Source organism: Lacerta agilis, chromosome 4, assembly GCF_009819535.1.
Source record: "Lacerta agilis isolate rLacAgi1 chromosome 4, rLacAgi1.pri, whole genome shotgun sequence".
NCBI lineage: Eukaryota > Metazoa > Chordata > Lepidosauria > Squamata > Lacertidae > Lacerta > Lacerta agilis.
Window position 1 is genome coordinate 82,722,340 of NC_046315.1, and position 22,605 is coordinate 82,744,944.

Here is a 22,605-nt window from a genome sequence, read left to right on the forward strand (position 1 = left end):
CTTAAGCTTCTCACCTCTTCTTTAAAAAACAACAACCAGTATCTGCATTGAGCTCCAACCGATCTCTTTGAAGCCCTAGCTTGGAAATACAGAATTGATTTCAAAGTAACTCCAGTTTTCATTTTTTAAAAAGATTTTATTGGTACCATGTTTCAAAAACATAACACGACACATAATTTATTGGGGTACGTTGGATCTCGGATTATTAACTTAAAATTCCTCCTTGGGCTATCATGAAATCTTGGAGGAAGAAACAGAAATTTGGAAGTTAAATAATGGGGTGTGGGGTTCATAGCAAAAGAGAAAATAAATCAGAAGACAAATAATTACCTAGGTGAAATACTGGGTTCTTAGTAAGTGGCAGGAGCTCAATGTACCCCAATAGACAAATAGGGTCCCCTGGCCCCCAAATCAACAATGCAAGAAAGAAATCAGTGGTACAAGTTCGCACTAAGGAGAATGTTAACTCCTATGTCACGATAAAATTAGTAGCAAAATTAAGCCCCAGGACCTGCTTCACCAAACTTTTTAGGCTGGTGGGCAAATTTGTAAAGTAGAGACACTGTCATGGGCACAACCTCTTCTATCAGCTACAAAAGAGTATGTTTTTCAAGCCTATTTTTAGCAAGGTGCGTTCTGCAGTGCCTGTGTCCCTGCTGCAAGGCCTGGACAATATCTGTTTTTCAAGCTACCGCGATATGCTGACAAAGTCTGGAATGTATCTCCCACCGGGAGGAAGAAGCAGTCAAGATTCATCGTCCAGCCCTACTGAGCAAGCCCCACTATCGCTCCAGCTCACAGGAGCCGGAGAGGCAGAGGCTTCCTTGAATTGCTCCGCTGGGGGGGGGGGAGCTGAGTGAACCCCAATAATGTTCCGGCTCACACAAGCTGGGAGGGGGGCTTCCTCAAAGGCCCATACATTGCCCAGCCAATACATTGCCCAGCTCTACCTGCGACATTGGAGACCTCTGCCCCAGGGTAAAATTCACTCTCGAGTTTCAACAACCCCCTGCACTGCTTTGTAATGGGTTCAGAGTGGGGTTTTTTTTGTTTTTTTGTATACACAGGAATGTACAGGCAAAGGTTTACCAAAAATTTAAAAAATCTCCTCCAGCATTCTCTAAGTTGTATAAGCACACTCTTAAAAAAAATAAAAATGTTAAGGCAAAACACTAAGTTATTTTCCCTAGCCTATTTGAGATGTTTTTGGGAGACAGAACAGACCCCAGCAAGCTTAAGAATTTTGTAGTTTCATCTTCTCATTCATTTCAATATGGGTAATCAGACCCCACAAGGCCAGTCAGGGGAGTATGAAGTGCTTTAGGGTGCTAAAAAATATTTGACAATATTTTGAAACAGCTGCTGGGGTCCACAGCAACTCCATTAGTTTGCAAGAGTTAACTTCTCTTAGGTTTCCTGCTTACATGCCTTTACCAATAAGGAATGTAGACAGTACAGTTGTGATACAAAGAACAAATCAAAACTAAAGACAGGAAAGAAAGACCAACAGTTACAGCTTTCTTTGTTGTTTTTCAAACCATCTGCCTGAAATGAAAAAAGGAAATCATCAGAACAACTGTTCAACGGGTGATAAAATCTAAAGGATGGAAAGCAAACTTTAGAAGGAATTATAACAGCAATCAATTCAATATTTAACTGGCTTAATGGATTTAAAATTAAGTAATTTAAAGCTGATAGTAGTCAGAACAACCTAGGAAGAGGCCTCGTGGAGTGATGAAGTAGAATAGGCGGTGGGGTTTAAAAATAATACATAACACTGGAGAATAATGGATGCCCAAAGCTGAAAGGACAAAATAGACACATTATAATCTGGTGCAAAATTGTATCTATAGGGTAGATGGAAGGGGCAAGGAGGCATGACTGGTCTGGCTACTTCTGGGTTCCTCCCTCCCAGGAAAGAACCTATCAGGGACCAGTCTACACTATCATTTGTAAAGTGATTGGACCAGATTTCTGAATGTTCTTGTTTTTTCCTCCCTTGTTGTCCCTTATGCCTTGTCTATTAGAGCAGGCATCCCCAACCTGCGGCCCTCCAGATGTTTTGGCCTACGACTCCCATCATCCCTAGCTAACAGGACCAGTGGTCAGGGATGATGGGAACTGTAGTCCAAAACATCTGGAGGGCCGAAGGTTGGGGATGCCCATATTAGAGCATAACCCATTTTGATAACCTCAATTTTTATTCTGTGCGCAATACTGAGAGCTTAACGAAGAATAAATAAAATTAGTACCTACCGGTCAAGTCACTTTGCCGCATTTCTTTAAACGTGAGCTTCCGCCGCATAAGAAAAACCCAAGTTTCTCAAACGTGAGTGCAGCCATGCTGTTCCTGAAGCAAGAACTCCCTTTGAAAGCCTGGTTCTGAAGTTAGGTAGCCGGCTGGCAATTTCAATTGCGTGTAAAAGGATTTCCGGCATTTGGCTTCAAAGGCCAAATTGTTTTATTGTTTATAAGGTTGAAACAGTGATAGTGATTCAGCTCTTTTCGTGAATATGGGGGGGTGGGGGTAGCCACGTGGAATGGTCTCTCTTTTTTCAATTTTTTTTTCTTTGTTATCATGGGCCATAGTATAACGTCATTATTGCTCTTTTTTTTTTTTTTTGCTTTTTTCCCCAAGACCATTCCATCTCTTTATTTTTTTAAACATCTTAAAGTGATAAGGAGATATATGCAAAGCAGTCATACACTGTATCATTAAAACTCATACGTAAAATACGTACACAAATCCAACAAAAGGCTAGTACATAGTAAAGCCTAAGTATACTACTATGCAATATTATGAATACGTAACTTTAGAGACTTCAGTTTAGTAATGGTATCTATTATTATTTCTGAAAACATTCACAAAGATCTTAAATGCAAATTTCCATTCCATACTTGGAACAAAACAAAACAAAAATCTTATGTTATAACAACTCTTGCTCATCTGGTTGTGTGACCAATTCTTTAAATTACAAAGAACCCAAAGAATTCCGTAATGTTTCTGTAGGAGTAATAAAAACATTGCATATGTTCCTAATATGATGTCTTTAGCAATCATTTACCGAAATGTAAATGCAACTCGAACGTCAATCACTCAAAAGACGGGACCAATCAGCTGCTTGAGTCTTATCTGAAATCCAAATTCACCACTTTCACCCAAACTCCTCGAAGTACAAATATGCAAAAGTACATTAGAAAATGCTAATGCAACACAGGAACAGTTCTAGCATTCTCAGTAATCCTCTGAATCATCTTCTCCAAGAACGAGATTCATTGTCGTCGTCTTCTTCATCATCATCTTGAAGCAATGAGTCATCTACCAGGGATTCTTCCTGAAACTGAAAAATAAATGTTTCGTAAGACCCTGTCGGGAGCACTGAAGAGATGAAATTCCGAACGAAAAGGGGTGTGTGGCATTCAGGCACTTTTTAGGACTATGCAAATTACTTCTGCAATTTGAAAGAATGGGAAAAACACAATACCTGTGAAAATCAGAATGTTAGCATCCTCCACGCCAAGTGTTGCTTATGAAGATTAACAAATGGAGGGAAATTCTATAGATCATGAGATATACATCTCATGCTGGGATTCATTTATTTATGTTAAGCCGTTATGCTGCTGCAAACCGTACAACACTTTGAAAAGCTATCTAATAAATTCTAAACATCACTGATTTATTATGTAAGTGACATGAGGTATGGATAACAGTTGTAGGTCTTGCCTGGACAAGCCAACTTCAAAATGTGATTAATGTTCCTGGCTAGTTTTGGCAAACCACTGTTTAACCACACTTCAGTGTGCATGTAACAGCAAATCATGGCTAGCTACAAATGGAAAAGAAAGTTTCCAATCTCCTTATTGCAACTGCACCAGAGGGCTACAGGGGAGAGCATGAGTTATTTGTTCATTTATTTTACATCCAAACCCAGCTGCTCTTGTTATTATGGACCAGCCCCCACAGGGCTCACCAGGGTTGAAGTCCTGTGCTCTGAACACTCAGCAAGACAGCAGATGCATATTCAGTTTTGGTTTGCATGCCACATTAAAACATAGCTAAAATAAACTTTTTAATGTAAACATGCATTGTCCTGGTACATGTGCTGAAATCACAAGCTAAAACACTCCCCCTGCCCCCTTCCTGCTGTACTGCTGGGAAACAAACCATGATTTGGCTGGTCATTATAGCCAACCCTGGACTTGTGGTCTCTTTCCCTCCAAGCAATCTACAAGATATAAGCCCTAAACAAACCTTGCTATCTAGTAATGCACATATATTTTACTTTCATCCTGAGCATTTTGGATAGGGTTGAACCCGAGTAAGGAGAACACAAGCTTGATCTATCCACTACTGCGCCAAAATTCTCCTCTCACAAAAAGTAACTTATTATTTATTGAACACAGATAATTACTTAATGTTTATTTAAATAAATATAATATTTTTGCAATCAACACATACTACTAGTTCAGAACGAGAGATAATCCATTCCAGTGAGAAGCTATGAAACTAATTTTTCATAAATGGAGTATGCGTTTTCTAGGAGGTGCTTAGGCAAAGGTCAGAGCCAAAACCCATAAATAACAGAAAATATCCTGACATTGGAACAGCAACTCTGACAAAATTTATAGTGAAAGCAATGTAGGTTCTCACTCATAATTTACTCTACAGCTGATACATCCAGGACCTGGTGATTACAAATATTCTATTTCAATGCCCCTTGGTGTCTGTGCTAGAAGCACTCATGAAATTCTATCTTAGGAAAAGCTGACATTTAAGAAATACAAAATGCTTGAGGGAACTTTGATTGGAAATCCATTATGTATGGGAATTTATTGAAGAAAAGAGGGGACTGGTTCTGTAATAGTGGAAGAAAACATAAATTAATATAACCTGGTTAAGTAAACCAGAAAAAGGCCAATGCATACAGGACAGAAAACATGACTGAAGTAACAGAATGTATACAGTATTAAGACTATGAGCTAGTAAAGAAAAATATAGGTGCGTGCTGCACCAAAACTATTACAAATGCAAAGTACACAAATTCAGGGAAAACTAAGGATTCCCAATTGCATCACAAGAAGATAGCAAGAGAGAGTTTGCAGTATTTTTACATTCAGCATATACAGCAAGTATGATCTGAATATCAACCACTTGCAATAGTTCTGCATGAAAATTATTATCTGAGCATGCTATTTTGAATGCACTAGTTTGATGCTATAGATAGAACCAGAAGTCTGTTTTAAATTTCTGCTTAGGCACAAAGCAATCTGGATAGCTATTGGCAACTCACTCTCTCACACAGCTGGTGTAAGGGAAAATATGATAACATGACCCCTAAACTACTTGAAAGGGGGAACAGAAAACAAAATGTAATCAATATAAAAAGTTGCTCCAATGCGCAATACATGGAAATTCAACGAAACTGTAGGGATATTAAGACAAAAGCGTATATATGAACTACCCACTCAACTTTTGAATCATAGTCTATGGATGGTATCTGATCAAGTCATATTCAGAGTAGACTCAATGAAATAATGGAAACTTATTAATATATAATTTTACATTTTATTAATAAAAAATAAATTGACCTACTTTAGTAGGTCAACTCTGAGTATGATTTGGTTGCATACTATCCTAAGAGCATTATATTGACATCCTCTTTTCAATAATTGTTTTCGAGTTTTCTGCTAATATTTCTGTTACCAAAAAAAACAACGTTCCCCCAGAGAAAACAAGTGGTATTAGTGTTACGAAATTACCAGAGCTGTTATGAATCAGCAAAGGCTATCTTTGTTAAACAGCAACAGTAACAAGCTTTCTATTCCTTCGTCTGTTTGTAAAGAAGGAGGAGACGACGCAAACTTACTTCCTCTTCATCTGGTTCGGTCTCCTCTGTTTCCATGGTTGAGATATTTGCGACTGGCTTGTTCCAGGCCAACTTCAGGTCCTGCCCTTTGAATCGAGATCCGTGGATAGCAGCCTAAAGAAAACAGCAATATTATCTTTTACATGAAACATGTCCTCTGGGGGAAACGGTCCAACGGCAACAAGTACCAGGGCTGCAACCTGGATAAAGTGCATGTGCCTCTGCGTAACAAGGCTGCAATCAAAGTAATTGTCCCAAATCTCAGGACTTGTGTTTTTAGGACAGTATTTCACTACGCCACATGGCAAATCACTTTGGAATCTGTGTGTACTAACAAAAGTAGGTTATGATATAGCATTGGGGGTGGGGTTTTTTTTTTTGGGGGGGGGCTGTTGTTCAAAGAACATAGCCACACCCCAGTGGGCATCCCCAAGTCCTTCGGCAAACTTTAAGCCTAGGTTTCAATGCAGGTGTTAGCAAACCCTACAAGGGCACACTAGGTATACAGTAGTCTTAGTATTCTATTGCAGATTCCTATTTCAAAGGTAAACGTGCATGCAAGCCTTTTCAGATTTCTTTTGGTGCCTACACATACACAAGGCAATGAAGAAAAATGATTTTTTTAAAGTCCTGAATTATTTCCACATGCAGGTAGCATACTGTTCAGAGAAACCAACTGCTACTGAACAATCTCCTCATTGGTGTTTTGCTTTTGAAATATTGATAATTTTTAATCTTCATACATTATTACTACTGCCCAAAACAGGGCATCCTGAAAATAAAACTGAGTTGATTTTTTTTTTTAAATAAACTTAAAGAATATAACTTATTCTGCCGAAAAGCATTCCATTTTCTGTAAAGGCTTGGTAATTGAAATGTTAAAAAAAAAAAAATTAACCTATGGGATATTCATGCCTTCTTAAGTACCAGCTGCATTAAGTGGCTGCTTTGGAAATAGTATGTTCAAATTAAAGTAACATGAACTAGCATAAATCAGTGTTAGCAACATTCCGAAATAACTGCCACAGTCACAAAAGATTTATAGTACAATCCGAAAGTACAGCATAATGTGAAATGTGGAAACAATTACATGTTTGATGACATCTGAACATGAATTGTGTGATATTAAGGTCCCCAGGTATAAATTTTAAATCTGTACATATAAATTTATGATCAATTTTAAAAGATTCCATGCCTATTAAAATGCACCACAGGAGTGGGTTTTTTGTCCATGGTCTCATCACAATGTCACAAACTGGAATTTTTAAAGAATACTTATATATGACATTTGGGTTCAGAAACAACTTGTAATCTTTGAAAGAAATTACTGCAACATAAAAATGCAACATTTTACGACTAGGGAATCCTCCTCACCCTTCCAAGCTCAAATGCACACGGCCATAAAACTTAAACCTCTTTCATTCAAGACAGTAAAATATTAGCTACCATTCCTTCAGAGAAAGCTATAACTACTTTGAAGATTAACTTCTACTACCAATTATTATTTAAAATATATTGATTTGCTAACAAGTAGAAACTTAACATGCAGGTATTTGATTTATACACTATGAACTTTTGGGGGGGGGGGGGTTAGTTTTACAGCTAATCAAGTTCCTCTGCTTGTATTCGAGAAAATATTCATATCCATAGCACAATCAGATTCAAAGTTTTAGAGAAAACACCAATGTGTTGTTCCATTCGCAATGTGTATAGAGGACCCCTCTTCCAGGTACTCAGGGTTTTGGAGTGCATCTTTGGGGCCTTAATCTTTCCAAAGTAATTTTGCGCAAAACTTTGCTTCGCCATTTAGTGATGAAATACTGTTAGAAGCTGCAAGGTGTTAAAGAGAATCCTAGCTGACGATCCCTGTGCTCACAAGCGTGGAAAACAAAAGTGCTACAAGGAATTTAGGCCGTAGCTCTTTCTAGCTTTCATAAAGCACATTTTCTCTTGATTCTTCAACTAAAAGCTGAGAAAGAGAACTACAACCAAAGAAAACGCCAATATGACAAAAGCTGATAAATAGAACAGAGGTCAGCCTTTCAAACTGTATTCACACCCACACCCACACACACCCAACCCTGAAGGGAAGAATTGCTATGGCAATCATTCCCTAGACACAAGCATTTCTGTGTGATGTTTGGAACGAACTCCTCTCCACATTCTGCATGCTGTTGTGGAGGTTCTCTCAACGCTCCCAGAGCGAATTGGTTGTCTGTGCGGTGGCCTGGGGTGGGGTGGGGAGGGAATATCCCTGCAGCACTAGCAGAAATCCTTCCATTAACGGTACTCCTTAGCTGAATCCAATCCAATGTGCTTAAGATTACATTGCCAGACACACTTCATTATAGAAACTCCCCAGCAGTCCTCCATCCTCCAACATCTTAGATTGAAATGGGAAAATTGAGAGCAAAACCTCTGTACACACTCACTTTATTTCAATGGTTTGGTCTTCATTATTTAATTAAGTAACTGAAGCCAAAGTGTATGCTAATACACAACGCATGTACTACAGATAATAGGAAAGGGGAGGAACACAGAAGCTCTATACAGAGGTACCCCAGGTTATGTACTTAATCCGTTCCGGGTTACAGTACGTAACCCGAAAAGGACATAACCCGAACAATTCGTTGTGCACATGCGCAGACCGAAAACCCCTGGAAAAAACCGCGAGAAACGCTCTGCGCATGCGCAAATCGCACGCGCGCCGGGTTGCGCTTCCAGGTTAGCGGAATTCGTAACCCGTAAAGTACACAACCCGGAGCGTACGTAACCCGAGGTACGACTGTACAATAGTTAAATACAGTTAAACTCAACCTTGCCGCCTAACATGAAAACAAAAAAGGAGGATATACTTACTGCCTCGGCTTCTGCTCTCGTCTTGAAAGTAATCACTGCATGGAGAGAAGAGTCATCTATCTGGCAGTCTTCAATTTCACCATATTGCTTTTTAAGAGGAGGAAAATTGTCACCTTACTGAAATAATCTCTCCTCGATGCAAATGCTACACACATAACATGCAAGGGCTGTTAACAGTTCTGGATTGAACACAACCTAATGGTCCCAAATCTTCTAAGATAGTTGTAAAATAAACCATCCCCTAAAATTTTTAAAAATGGAAGAAAAGGAAACTGAAAAATGAAACTTAAGCAAATTTAAATATCAGGGAAAACAGATATTCAATTTATAAATAAGTCACTATTGATAACTTTTATTATTCTAAAGAGCAGCCCAATAATTTATTATGTCGGATGTGCATGAAGTTTGACCTGAAACTTTGCTTGCTTTTGACTTTGGATCAAGAGTTATTTTCAGTTCTTAGTTCCGCTAAGGGTAGCTTCATATGAGTATGTGAAATAAATTCCATGTAGAAAAAAAAACATAGGCATCAAGTGTTTTACACAGGTCAGGGAATGACTGTTGCCTTTCTAATTAATTTATTCACAGTAGAAACAAACAGTTGCAACATACTTCAAATTATGCAGCAGCACACTCTTGAGACAATTACTGTGCAGAAAAGCCAACATCTGTGACAGGTGCCTATTCGTCTTCTCTCTGAATGACTGTTTGCCAGCACGGATGGACAAGTTAGGAAAGGTATCAAAACAAACTTGCAGTCATGACTCTAAGAACCAACCATCGCTGTCCATTGCACTTAATTTCACATACTTGACAGAACATTATTATAGTGCCTGCCTAGCCTAAGGCCTTCCTCCGGAAGTTAGAGGTGCATATTTGATTTACAACACTTTGCTGATTTTCACTGATCACAATCACACTGCAATAGAACGTTAGGTTTCTAAGACATATTATCACACTGAGATCAGGAAGGCAGTGGGGCGGGTACTTACCGCAAAATGAGGAAGGAGATATTCTCGGTCGTTCTCTGTAAAAGCAGAGATTTCAAGTGCCCTTGGACGGTGATCCACCACGGCATGGATAGGAGCACCTCTTCCCCGACCCCGGCCTCGTCCTCCCCTGCCTCTGCCGCGAGACGCACCGCGACCTCGTGTATGAATTCCTCTCCCACGACCCGAGGACAAAATTCCTCGTTTCGCAGCCTAACATGTAATAACAACAACATCTAATACAAGCCAAACTTATCTATATGTGTTATGCTACTGTAAACCTTAAAACATCTCAATGATATACCAGTATTGTTATGATTTCCACATTGCAATTGGGGACTCAGGGGCGATTGTCTAATTGCAGTGTTTCCCAAACTGTTTTCAGACTGCAATTCCCTTCATCCCTGACCACTGGTCTTGCTAGCTAGGGATGGTGGGAGTTGTAGTCCAAAAACTGTTGGCAAACACAAATTATGGCAGAGGTAAGATTAGAGCCAGGGGCTTGTCAATTGACAGCTTACTCCCTTTGCAACACCACACCAAGTTTCCTTGCAGAGCAAACCTCTTGAAACACACCCAGAGCAATTACACGCGACAACTTGCACAGATCCTAGGACTCCCAAAGACATTTGTTCATTCCTTGTTCATTTGTTCATGCTTACATCCACCCATTCATTTTCTTATCTCTCTAATATGTGGTGGTGGTGTCTGTTTTGTCCTGGGCCAAATTCATGTCTGCCCCATTTAGGAAATACTATGTGCATGATGGGATTATAGGCTCTCTCCCCATGGGTACGCTGCACTGAGTCAGAGATGCAAGGCAGGCAGAGGAACACACAGATGGAAAGATCCTTGAAGTTTGCCACTTATTTTCGTATACTTGGGGACAACATGACAGCAATATACCGTATTTTCCATGTATAAGACTAGGTTTTTCCCCTAAAAAATAATGTCCAAAATTTGGGGGCATCTGATACATGGCGGCCATCTCCCCCCATTTCTTAAATCGGAGTCCCAAAAAATTGGGGGCGTCTTATACATGGGGGCGTCTTATAGACGAAAAAATATAGTATATGTGGTGCAGCAAGTCACCTAACAGGGCAGCAAATGCCAATGTATGAAGTTTAGGCCTGGTAAAGGCACTTCCAAAGAAATGAAATATGAAAGAATGCTGATCATTTTAATAGGCTTTGCAAACCGATTAAGAATCGGGAAGCAATAATTAGCAAAATACAGTTTCAAAGAGAAAGAGAACTAACTTTGCATCAGGTGACCTTCTGCCATTCATTTCACTTCACTCTAGAAGTCTGGGCTTAAGATACAATCATTTTAGGGTAATGCATTGTTGTCAATGCGCTCACGCTCTTTAAAAGGCAGTGAATCGAAAACAAGGCATTTCAGTAACTGCTTACCAGTTCCAAACACCAACAGCACCACCTAGGGGAACATTTTGAAAATGCATACTGCTCCCAAAGTTAAGTTATTTGGATGTTATGGCGCTGTGGGTTAAACCACTGTGCCACTTGGGCTTGCAGATCGAAAGGTCAGCAGTTCGAATCCCCGTGATAGGGTGAGCTCCCGTTGTTCGGTCCCAGCTCCTGCCAACCTAGCAGTTCGAAAGCACGCAGTGCAAGTAGATAAATAGGTACCGCTCCGGCGGGAAGGTGAACAGCGTTTCCGTGCCCTGCTCTGGTTTCGCAAGAAGCGGCTTAGTCATGCTGGCCACATGACCCGGAAAAACTGTCTGCGGAAGTGGACAAACGCCGGCTCCCTCGGCCTGTAAAGTGAGATGAGCGCCGCAACCCCAGAGTCATTCGCGACTGGACCTAATTGTCAGGGGTCCCTTTACCATTACCTTGGATATATTGCCTAAACTTCATCTTCTGGGTTAGGGTGGGATATTTTATTTTATGCGTATGATGTTGTCATATGCTTTGAGAATCTATTTTTTTTCCTGTTACACAAATTAACTGAAGGGGGGATACATATGTTGACCATACGTGTTTACCATCAAAAATGAAATAAACTTACTTCAAGCTGCAGTTCTGTGTACTTTCGTCTTAGTTCAGTGACTTCTTCGCCTGCTTGCATCTTCTTATACAAGTCCAATTCAGTGTCCAGTAGTTCTTTTTGCATCTAAGGGATACTAAACAATTTAGTATGCATTTCTTAACTCATGCAGAAAACGTGGCAGTAAATAGTCAGACTCCAATAGCCAGATTTACAATGTTTCAAGTTTCAGGGAGAACGTCTTCAAAAGAGACATTAGCTGACATCCACAGGAAAGATGATTGCTAGGTTAGTATAAGGGCCCCCTTTTTTAATGGGGTATAATGTCAGGAGGGTAATGCAGTTTTATTTTTCTCAAATTTCAAAAATTGTCTCCTCCTCTCCCACACTGAAAACTACCTTAGGATTTAGCATAACCCTGGTGCGTTGTAATGACCCACCAGTGACAGGTGAATGGATTCAAACTTCTAGTCAGCCATAAAGGTCACTTGGTGGCTTTAAGCAAGTCACTACTTCTCAGTCTAATCTATTTCATGGGATTGTGGTGGTGGGAAAGGGAGATTCCTATATATGTTATCTTGGAGGATAAGCAAAACACAAATGTGATCAATGCATTTGCTCCCAGCTTTCTTCAGCAAACTTATAAATCAAAAGAAAACGATTTAAAGAAAAGAAAGATTAAAAGCATCCAATGAGGACAAAACACAGATACCTGTGTTTTTGTTTTCATGTTTTTCAGTGGAGTGCTTGCTGGAGTGGAGACCCCTTTCAATTCATCCTTTAACTTGGTAATGCTGTTAGTCAAGGTCTCCAGAGTTTTCATGATTTCAGCTTTGTCCTCCGATTTCATCGTTTTATTCTTCTCCAGTTTTGAAATCAGCATCTATTGAAATTACACATATTACTAACAGGAATCCTTTACAAGTGGGTCATTTTTCTTCTTCAAAGGAAGTTTATCTAAGCTTCCCACCATTCCTGAAAACACAAGTTTCTTTTAAAAATATATATAATAATTATCCATACATAATAAGGAAAGCCGCCAAATATCCAAAATGGCACCAACATCCATAGAAAACAGCTGCAACAGGAGAGAGGAATTAAACAACCCTTAGATTCTGATGTAGGAACTACAGTCTTGACACCAAACTTAGTGCATTTAGAAAGATGCATTGAGAACTCTACAATACAGAATCCCACTAGTCATTATTGAAACTCTTCTACAAAATTTGTAAACTGTGCTCTCCTCTGTGAAGAGCTGGGAAAGAATGGCTAGGACAACTCGTAGAATAGCTTGGCAGCATTTGGCAGAGTTGTACTGAATTTGTAGAAACTCTCCACAACTTGACTTCGGAAGATCTTTTACGTTGTTAAAATCTCTATTTATAAAGTGCTACTAGCTTGGCAATAGCACCAGCTGTGAAGAATAGCATGGACTGCTTCAGCTGAGAATCTGGAATTACTTTTTCATGAGACAGATCCAAAAGGTTCTGTCAACGGAAGAAGTTACTTCATTCTTGGAAGGAGTGTTTTACCTTCCACAGGGGGTTCCATGAATGAAAGTGAGAGGGTGATTCTTCACTAGTCCTCCCTTCAGCCCTATGGCATCAATCACCTCACACAGTTTGAGTGTCCTTGGACCTTCCAGAGTGGATTTTTGGTTGGTGATCCAAGAGGAATTCCACTCAAAGAACACAGACCAATACCTAGGATACGGAGGCACAGGCTTCCACTCCATTAATTCCATCACCACTTTCTGCTTTACTTGCAAATGTTCATCTCTGTGTACACAAGCTCACAACGCCCCAGGTTCATTAATTCTAGTGGGACCCCTATGAGCCCTGAAAGGATAAGATTTGTGTTTTACCTGAATCACCGCTTAGCAACCTTTACAGCATAGGATTTTACGGTGATGAAGCGAGCACTGTATCTTACAACAGTGCTTTTCAAACTATGTTGATGTGGTGGATCAACAACCAACCCACAATACGCCAATATTTGGTTCCTGAAGTATCCTACTCAACCTGGGCTGTGATGGGGTCATGGACCAGCAACTGATGGCTTGTGGACCAACATCAGTCCATGGACCATCACTTTGAGTAGCACTATCTTACAATACATCAATGATTATTAATATTATTCAACAGTAGTCCAATTGCATAAATGTATATATTTACCTTTTGTGTTTCAATGTGCTTTTCTAAAATCTCTTGCTTTTTCTTTCTCACGTCTTGCTGAAGTCTTAGTGCCTCCTGGAAGCATAAAAACACAATTATTATCACCCATTGTTAAACATAAGCTGATGAGTAACTGCGCAATTCCCCCCCTCCGCCCATTTTACCCATATATCCTGTCCTATTAGAATAAACCAATAATGTGGAAAGAACTGATGTGACTGAGCATGAGCAAGGTGAAGGTGATCTCCAACAATGGTAGCCATACCGCTAACGGGTGCCTATGTCTTAGTGTAGCACAACAGCAGAATCCAATGGGTATTTTGCATTTGTGAAAGATCATCTTCAGCCCCTAGTGCAACTACTATTATTAAACTCTGCATGCTACCACTTGCGCAATGTCAGTTCTCAAACGTCTTGAGCTAACAATACATGGAATCTCGCCTTGAATGGCTATGTGACATCATCTCTTCCTATATTTATAATTGAGACAGAACTGCAGTATACGCAGGTACATCATTTAACAACCGATATTTTTGGACCAAATGCTTGTGTTATATCTGCTCCTCTGGACACTTGTACACTCCCTTACTATCTTCAGGATTAAGAAGTGCAAGGTTCCACACTTTGCTATGGGAATGCTGCACGATTGCACCATTTATATATTTAGAGCTTTTTGTGCATTCCTTTTTGTCACAGGTGCCATTCTGGAATTCCAAGATTACTAATTCTGTGCTGTTTGCAGGAGGATTTGTTGGGAGTATTTCTAAAGTTAGGGATCTGCATAACTTTTACAGCTAAACTGCACCTTTCTAGTAGCTAAATTAACAGAAATATAGAAAATATATTGGATTTCCAACAAATATGCATTAAGAGGCTACAGAAAAATAGCTACACATAGCAAGGAAATGCAATTCATTAAATCTGGAATACGGTACATTCTTAAGACTGCTTCAGTAAATAATTCTGAATTCCTTGTTTCCTTTCTGTTTGAACTTTCCATGACTCTTTGAATAAGGAATTGCAAATGAAGCTGTTTTATGTTAACAGAAATTGTAACTGTGCATTTATATGGGTTGTTTTTTTAAAAAACAACAACAACATATTAGCAGAAAAGTTTTCCATTTTGAGGCAAGACATAACTTCAACAAAGTGAAATTCAAAACAGTTTAACAGAGATAATTTGTCACAAAGCATGTATGATTCTAAATTAAGGAAATAATTATCGCCATAACCCTATGTAGCCTATTTTGCTATTCCAAAACCAGAATGTTCTCCTCAAAAACAATTTCTTAAAGCATTGACCCACCTGCATCATGACTTTCAGAGCAAGATACCCAGAAACTCAATTTCTGTGACAAATATGATTAATATGCAAGGAAATTAGAGGAATTACTTTTCCCAATGATTAAATACAAAAAGATGCGCAACACAAATATGGGTTATTCTGAGTCAATGGCCTCTAAGAAAGAAATCTGAATATTTGGTCTCTGCAAGTGAAGAAACCAGCTTACAGAACTGCTACATTAAATGGACTACTGAGTAATCCAGTCATTTTCAAATGGAGGTGAATCCCATTCATGTCTGAATTATAATTGAAGAAAATGTGATGCAATAAGAGACCCCTTCCAAAATATTTGATCAAATGGATTTTATTTTATTGACTTTTCTGTAGTAGCTGAAACAAATCTGAACTTGCAAGAGAAGTGAAAGAAACTCTTTTATCATGACAACTTTCTAAAGTGACTAATAGGAATACCAGATTTGTAAGAAATCAAACTTGTTTCTGAAAGCAAGTAACTATGGATCTCATGCCCTTTTATTAGAACATATGCATAAAAATTCTAAAACATTAGAATTAGGTGTCAATGTTTTCAGATATATTGCACATGTTAGCCCAATGTGGCATCTCTTAACCAAAGCTGGGCACCAAACTGAAGGGGTGCTATTCAACTTATACATAGTAGACCCATTTAAATTAATGAACATGACTAAGCGCTATTAATTCCAAGAGGTCTACTCTAAGTAAAACTTAGCTGAATATCACTCAAGGCCTTTCCCCAAATAATCCAGAGAAATGCAAAGGTCAATAGATGATTCCAAACTGTTATTTTTGGTGACTATACTGGATAATGCAAGAGTTTCAATTGGTGAATTATCTGATTTGCTTAGATAACATAGATGTGTTGTTAATCTTGGGACATTAAGGAAGTAAATTTACCAAGTTTATTTATCTTATTGCAAAATGAAGTATGCAGAATGTCAAATGGTTTCTACCACTAGGTGCTACATATATAAATAATACCAGAGTCTGCATCTCCTGGTAAATTTTACCAGCTGCATCCCTGTTATGAAGATCTTATCACCTACCCCAGCATTCAAATAAATTCTCATGCCCATAGCAAAGTTCAAATACTAATCACCTTCCCCTAACTATACACTGATAAAAACTGTCAACTAATGAAAAATGGTTTGACATTCTGAAAGGGAATGTGCACAATCTAGGGTTTGTTCAGCGAAATACTGTGCAGAATACTGCAAATCTGATGTTGGAAACTTACAGCCCTGAAAGGAAAATGTCGATAAAACATTTTAAGCTTGTCCAAATCAAGTAAAAAAAGAAACCAGTCTCCTCTCCAAGGATAATGAGAAAATGTAAGGCATTAAGAGAAGAGAGGCAGCCGCTCAAGGCAGAGATTGTTCGGGATTATTTAACTCTAGAAAAGGGAGATGAATACACCAAAAGATGAAGTGCATTGGTAAAAAGGATAAGAAGAAAACTGGTCCACTATGTTGTGAAAAGTGACGGCTCAGAAAGCTATGCAGGAAGAACAGCAGCAGAAAATACATACTACTGTAAAATGTAACATAAAACAAAGTTCTGTCCTTAAGATCAACACAAGATTAAACTGCTACTTGGTACTGAAGATGTTTCTTTCATGTTTTTGAGTGTAAGATATTTTTATAGCTCATTGTGCTTTTATCATGTAGAGGTCACCGTTTGTGTTCTTTTGTCCACAGTACAGGGATTTAGCAGGCCAGACATAATTCATGATGGTATTATTTCTATATAGGCACTCAGTATCAGAAGTTAGGCACCAAACCAAGTCTAATGAAAGTCACAAGATATGAGTAACTCATATGTAACTTCCCCTACATTCTCCTTTCCTTCTGCACATAAATCCTCCTTCCATTTTGCTTTATAATGCTTATGTAGCACTAAATCTGCACCTGCATTTCCACTAGCCATGAACTGATGAACCTTCAATTTACAAACCCACCACTAACGTTGGCTGCAACTGATTTGGAGGTAAGCGTTTTTAGCAAGCACACTAGTGAGGACAGGCAATTACAGCACAGTTAGCTCAAAAACTGGAAGGGGAGGGAATCTGTTAAAAAGAGGGGAAGACGCAGAGAAGGGGGCATCTTCAATCTAATCCTTGTTAGATGATCAGAAAGCTTTAGGGTGCATCTGGCCTGACCCACTGTAAGAAAGGCATCCTTCACCTACAATCACAACTGCAGTAAATCACTTTGATGGTTTTTCTTACATTCAAATAGAAAAATAATTCACATAAATAAATTCTAACAATTGGCCTGAGTACTGTATAACAAATCTTCTGCGACCCTAGAAGCCAAGTAAGATAATCAAATAGCATCTAACAACCCCACTGCCTTAGGTAGCAAGGAGAAAATTACCCCTCTTCCTAAAATGTGTCCATGAAAGCAGATTCAGGTTTATCCTTTACTGGGAAGGTGCATCAACAAAACATCTCAAACTGCAACTTTTGAAATAATTTTCAGAACTTGACAGAGATTCTGGCTAAGGCACAGTATCCAGCTTCTTCAGGAATAAGCAATCATGACCAACTATGTTCTAGATGTTGCAAATTTCTAAATAAATTATTGCTGTTTTATAAATAAGCAGAGTTCAATTTACCTGTTTTTTCTTCTGTGCTTCACTAGAATCTAGCATGGAACTGTTAACAACAGGCAACATTTTCTGCGCTGCTTTCAAAGCAGCTGGGTTATACACTGTTTTTGTCAAGCCAGTAGAAGTAGACAACACCTACAGAAGGAAACCATTTTATTTTGCTAGTAAATAAAGAATTCGTAAATATAGGATTCAAAGTGTATTACTCCAAGACAGATGTTTGTTGCTGTGATTGCAAAGATGGCATGAACATAAAAAATGGAGTAAACAGACTCATGTCAATTGAAAGACAAGACTAGGACTGCTTCTAAAGTCAGAATTCCAGAATTGTTTTCCATATGTTGTAGAAAACAATCTACTTGAGCTTTATCAACATGTGCCTCTGTTTCAGCAGGAAAATTGTGCCTGGCAGTTTCTATATGAATCAGGCGATGCAATATAATCAATTAATGAAGAGATGGCAGTTCCAATTTCTTCACTTATTTTGGAGTGAGTATTTCAAGTGCTGGCAAGTGATGTAGTTACAAAGTCATAGAATTCCACAGCTGGTGTATAGCTAATAAGATCAATTCCCAGCTGCCAGCGGTTGCCCAAGATGTTTGTATGTCCCTAACATCCTAGAAAGAAGCATTATATCCAACATGGAATATGGTTGGTTAAAAAACATATAGCTCATATAAATAAACAAGCAAGCCAAGCTGCATGCAAGCCAAGCATTATGCAGTATTGTAAGATAAAACACAACAACTCAGTAAAATTGACTTGGGGAGAGATTCATTCCCACTGTGGAACAAGTTGGTCACTTACACCCAAGTATACAAACCAAGACACATAAGTACTATTCTGACTACAGAACCCTAGGATATAGTAGCTCTATAGCCAAGGGAGATATCTGCTTAAGAATTTCTATATCGCTAAAAAGTCTTTCGTTGAAAAACACAAACTATACAGAGATTAATGTTCTTCTCAGAAGTTCCTAGCACAGTAAAACCTAGAAGCAGATTCTTTGCCGATCCCTACCCGCTCACCCCCCAAATGGTTGTTGCTTAACGTCTAAGGATGTCCAGTGGGGTTGCTGACTTTGAACAGCAGATCGCCACCCTGCCATACAAAATTGCTTTTAAACATTTCTCGGTTTCAATAGAGTTTTGCTATGCAGTACTGAATATCACGGTCTAAGAAACAAGTCTCAGAAATACACTCCGTAAACTTAGCACAGATCTTATTTGTCACCCCACCCACACGCAGGAAAAATAAATAAATGGGGAAAAGGTGTCAACTCTCTTGCCTCACACTGTGTCACAAACAAAAGTATTCACAAATAAAAATATCAAAATCAGTCTTATTTTGTATTGTGTGCCACAAATACAGAACCAACGCTACCAAGTCAAGCAGTTTGTTTATATGTATATTGAAGCTATGTCAAAGTAGAAGTAGATAACACCTATAGAAGGAAACCATTTTCAAAATATTCCTTTAACAGTCACTAGAAATGAATTCTAGGCTGTTAAATCTATTTTAAGCATTCACAAACACGCAAGACCTCAGTTTAAGGTTACTTTCCCACCCCCTTTTCTGCAACACTGACCCTATTCACATGTTACTTGCAAGTAGGGCATAAGTATTTAGAACAAGTAGCTGGGCTGTGTTCTTAGCATGACCTGAGTCTTTCCCCACTCCTCAAAAACCATCAAATGTTGTATGAACAAAAAGCCCAACATGTTGAGTTCCTGCTGCACTCAACCAGGAAACCTGATCACGTGGGTGCCCTGTTCATGTGGAGCCACTACTTGTGAGCAAGAGTCTGCACATTGGGCCTTCTGTTAACACAACCACACATAGCGATACATTTGTGGGGAGAAGGAAAAACACACAATGCTGTGGGCAGGCCTAAAAGCATAGCCCTGCTCCTTGTTCTACATGCTTTTATGTCCAACATACAAGAAAGACATAAAACATGACTTCCAACTAGCCTTTAAAAAGCTTATAGCACTAAGTGTGAGCAATTTTTATCCAAGTCAAATGACCCTGAAGCACATTTCATGTATATTGATTCATCAAGGCAAGAAGCTAAGTCCACAATCCAAGGGCAGCAATAGATGAAGATGCTGCACCCACTCCAGACAACCTCTCTTTCCCCTTTCTATCATGCAGTTTTCACCAAGCAGAACAGAAGAGCTCTAGAAGGGAGCGGCATCTCAATCCTGTGGAATGCAGGTCACGTACCCAAGCAGACTGGGCAAGCAGTAAGGCAACAGCAAAAGCAAATGCAACACCGAAAGCAAAAAGCAGATCTCAGCAGAGGCCACCGCTCACTCACTAAGAACATTCAGAGTTTTAAGGAAGAAGGCAGCTCACCCATGCAGTTCCAACTCTTACTGAATATCCTAGACCTCCAAAGAAGTAGAATCACGGTAAGGGATGCCTGTCACCGGATCTCAGAGGCCATTTCCAATGGACCATAATTTTGTCTACTCTTCATTCACGGGCCCAATCTCAATTTAGTATTACAAATAATAACCCTGTCATGCAAGCGCCTGCCCAAACCACAACCATTTAGGTTTCATGAAGACGCTTATATATACTGAAAACTTTATTTCATCTTAACTTTGTCAGCAAGGTTTAGTTGTGTTCAATCAATTCACTGCAGAGTTCTATTCATTGGAAGGAGAAGGAGAAGGAGAAGGAGAAGGAGGAGAAGCATGCAATCATTTTGCATTCACATGTTTAATGGACATTAGAAGCACCTATGCTAAGTGTGCATGTGATATTATTGCTATGTGACAGTTCAAGGGCACTATTATTTCCTTACCTTTTCAGTGGTTGGAGCATGTGGTTTAGGTACAAAGCCCAGCCTTTCCTTCACAGATAGTTTTGTTACATTCTAGGAAAAACAGAATATATGTATATTTTTATTTAAAAAAAAGTTTCTGATCATGTATTTTTAAACTAAACACAGGCATTTCTCACTTTAACTGAAGCTATAAGCAAAGCTATTATTTCTTAAGCTTCTGAATTTTCAAATATTCTTTTAAAAGTTCAGTTAGAAAGGCTGGCCTGGTTGGTAGGTAAGCTGGAGAGATGGATCTAGTACAGCCTCCAGGAGGTTGCAAGAAAAGGTGATGCATACGAAAGTAAGGAGCACCACTTTAGCAGTCATGGCCAACAGGTAAGAATCTGTCCCCCCACCTATTGCTGGATGTGGTAGGATTCAGGAGCTCCACTGCTGGCATGGCAGGTGCCTATCCCAGCAACAAGGAGCTCAAGGTAGTGAAAAGTTGTCAGAGCACCATTATCACAAGACTCTGTAAGCTTTGCAGGACCTTGAGGGTTGGCAGAGAGATGTCAGCAGTTTGGAAGCCATGCTACAAAATGCTTGGGAAGAGCAGGCCAATGAGATACAGCACCAAAGCTTGCAAAAGGGGCTGTGGAGAGGCTAGGATGAAGAACACATCAGGGCATCGATGAACCAACCCCCTTTCCTTCAATTAAGGTCATATGGTTTCCACACCCAGGCTGAAGCTGTGCAGTAGTTCTCGTTTGGATAATACACCAAGAACTGCATGAAGACAGACTGCAAACCAATTTAACAAACATGAATACAACTCAACAGCGTGCTCTCTGTATTTTCTTTAGAGGGCAAACCATTAGATAATCTTATACTGGAATTGGGAGTTATGGGAAGCACACAGATACCACACAAAAAAATAGCAGTGTCACGTCATTACCTCAATCTCCCAAAAACATGTGACAAAATGACATTGTTTTCCATAGTTTTTCATTAAAAAAAGAAAATAAAAATTGCTTTGCCCATATTTTTCCACATAAAGAACTTTGTTTACCGTATTTTTCGCTCCGTAAGACACACATTTTCCCTCCTAAAAAGGAAGGGGAAATGTCTGTGCGTCTTATGGAGTGAAGGCACTGGACGGCAGCAGGATCCCTCGGCTGCCACTGAAGTCGCAAGCGGAGGGATGCCTCTGCCGCTGGAGCCATGACTCTTGTCAGCTTTGGGCTGCTCGTTCCTCCTCCGCAGCCGCAGCGGCAAAGGGGCGGGGCGGGGACGAGCAGCCCAAACTCGTCCCCCTGCCACCGCTCTCAAGAGCAGGCATAGGATCTGCAGTTCGGAGAGGTGTAGCGCAGCGCCTCTCCCAACCGCGGCTCCTGTGCCTGCCCTTGCTGTGATGTGTCTGTAAGGGTCTGGGACTGGTGGTGGGCCTGATCCTTACCTGTTTGCAATACTACATTCTTTCTCTAAATCTTTATAGTGGTGGTCAGTTGCTCTGGACCTGACACTTTCATTATGATGCAGTATATTCTGGGATACCCTCTGTATATAAGCTTCGGTTCCCTGCATCTCCTTGTTATCCAAAACGGTTGCAGTCCCTGATGCCTAACTCATTAAAACATTTGATTCAGAATATTTTCCCCCCCTTGTTTTCCTCCTCTAAAATCTAGGTGCGCCTTATGGTCAGGTGCGCCTTATGGGGCGAAAAATACGGTAAGTGTATAGGTTCTGCTTGTGAAATAATTGACATTTTCCAATATTGGTATGATGTGTATTTTGTACCAAGACTTTTAGTATTACCCAACCAGCAGCATAAAAGACAGATATTGCATCTTTGACAAAATAGTGTATCACAGGGGTATTATGTCAGTTATCATCTAGGGCTGTGAAAGGGAGTTTTTTTTTAAAGAGCCTATAACCTGGTCCACAAACTGAAACATGATTTTTTCCCCAGTTGTCAGTATTCGGGGGGGAAACCATCTATAAA

General features: G+C 39.5%; 1 protein-coding gene across 2 annotated transcripts in view; it reads right to left on the minus strand.

Annotated features, from left to right (window-relative positions):
- Positions 1–2,606: 2,606 nt before the first annotated feature.
- RBM26 (RNA binding motif protein 26) overlaps positions 2,607–22,605 on the minus strand; it is a 44,779-nt gene continuing 24,780 nt past the window's right edge. The window contains exons 14-22 of one of the 2 annotated variants that reach the window (XM_033147865.1): positions 20,643–20,714; positions 17,837–17,965; positions 13,900–13,974; positions 12,438–12,608; positions 11,747–11,851; positions 9,719–9,928; positions 8,727–8,813; positions 5,868–5,981; positions 2,607–3,341 (exon numbers count right to left, since the gene is read on the minus strand). In XM_033147865.1, the coding sequence (XP_033003756.1) occupies positions 3,252–3,341; positions 5,868–5,981; positions 8,727–8,813; positions 9,719–9,928; positions 11,747–11,851; positions 12,438–12,608; positions 13,900–13,974; positions 17,837–17,965; positions 20,643–20,714 (1,053 nt within the window). In that variant the 3' untranslated portion in view covers positions 2,607–3,251. The remainder of the gene's footprint in view (positions 3,342–5,867; positions 5,982–8,726; positions 8,814–9,718; positions 9,929–11,746; positions 11,852–12,437; positions 12,609–13,899; positions 13,975–17,836; positions 17,966–20,642; positions 20,715–22,605) is intronic. The other variant, XM_033147866.1, reaches the window with a different exon arrangement.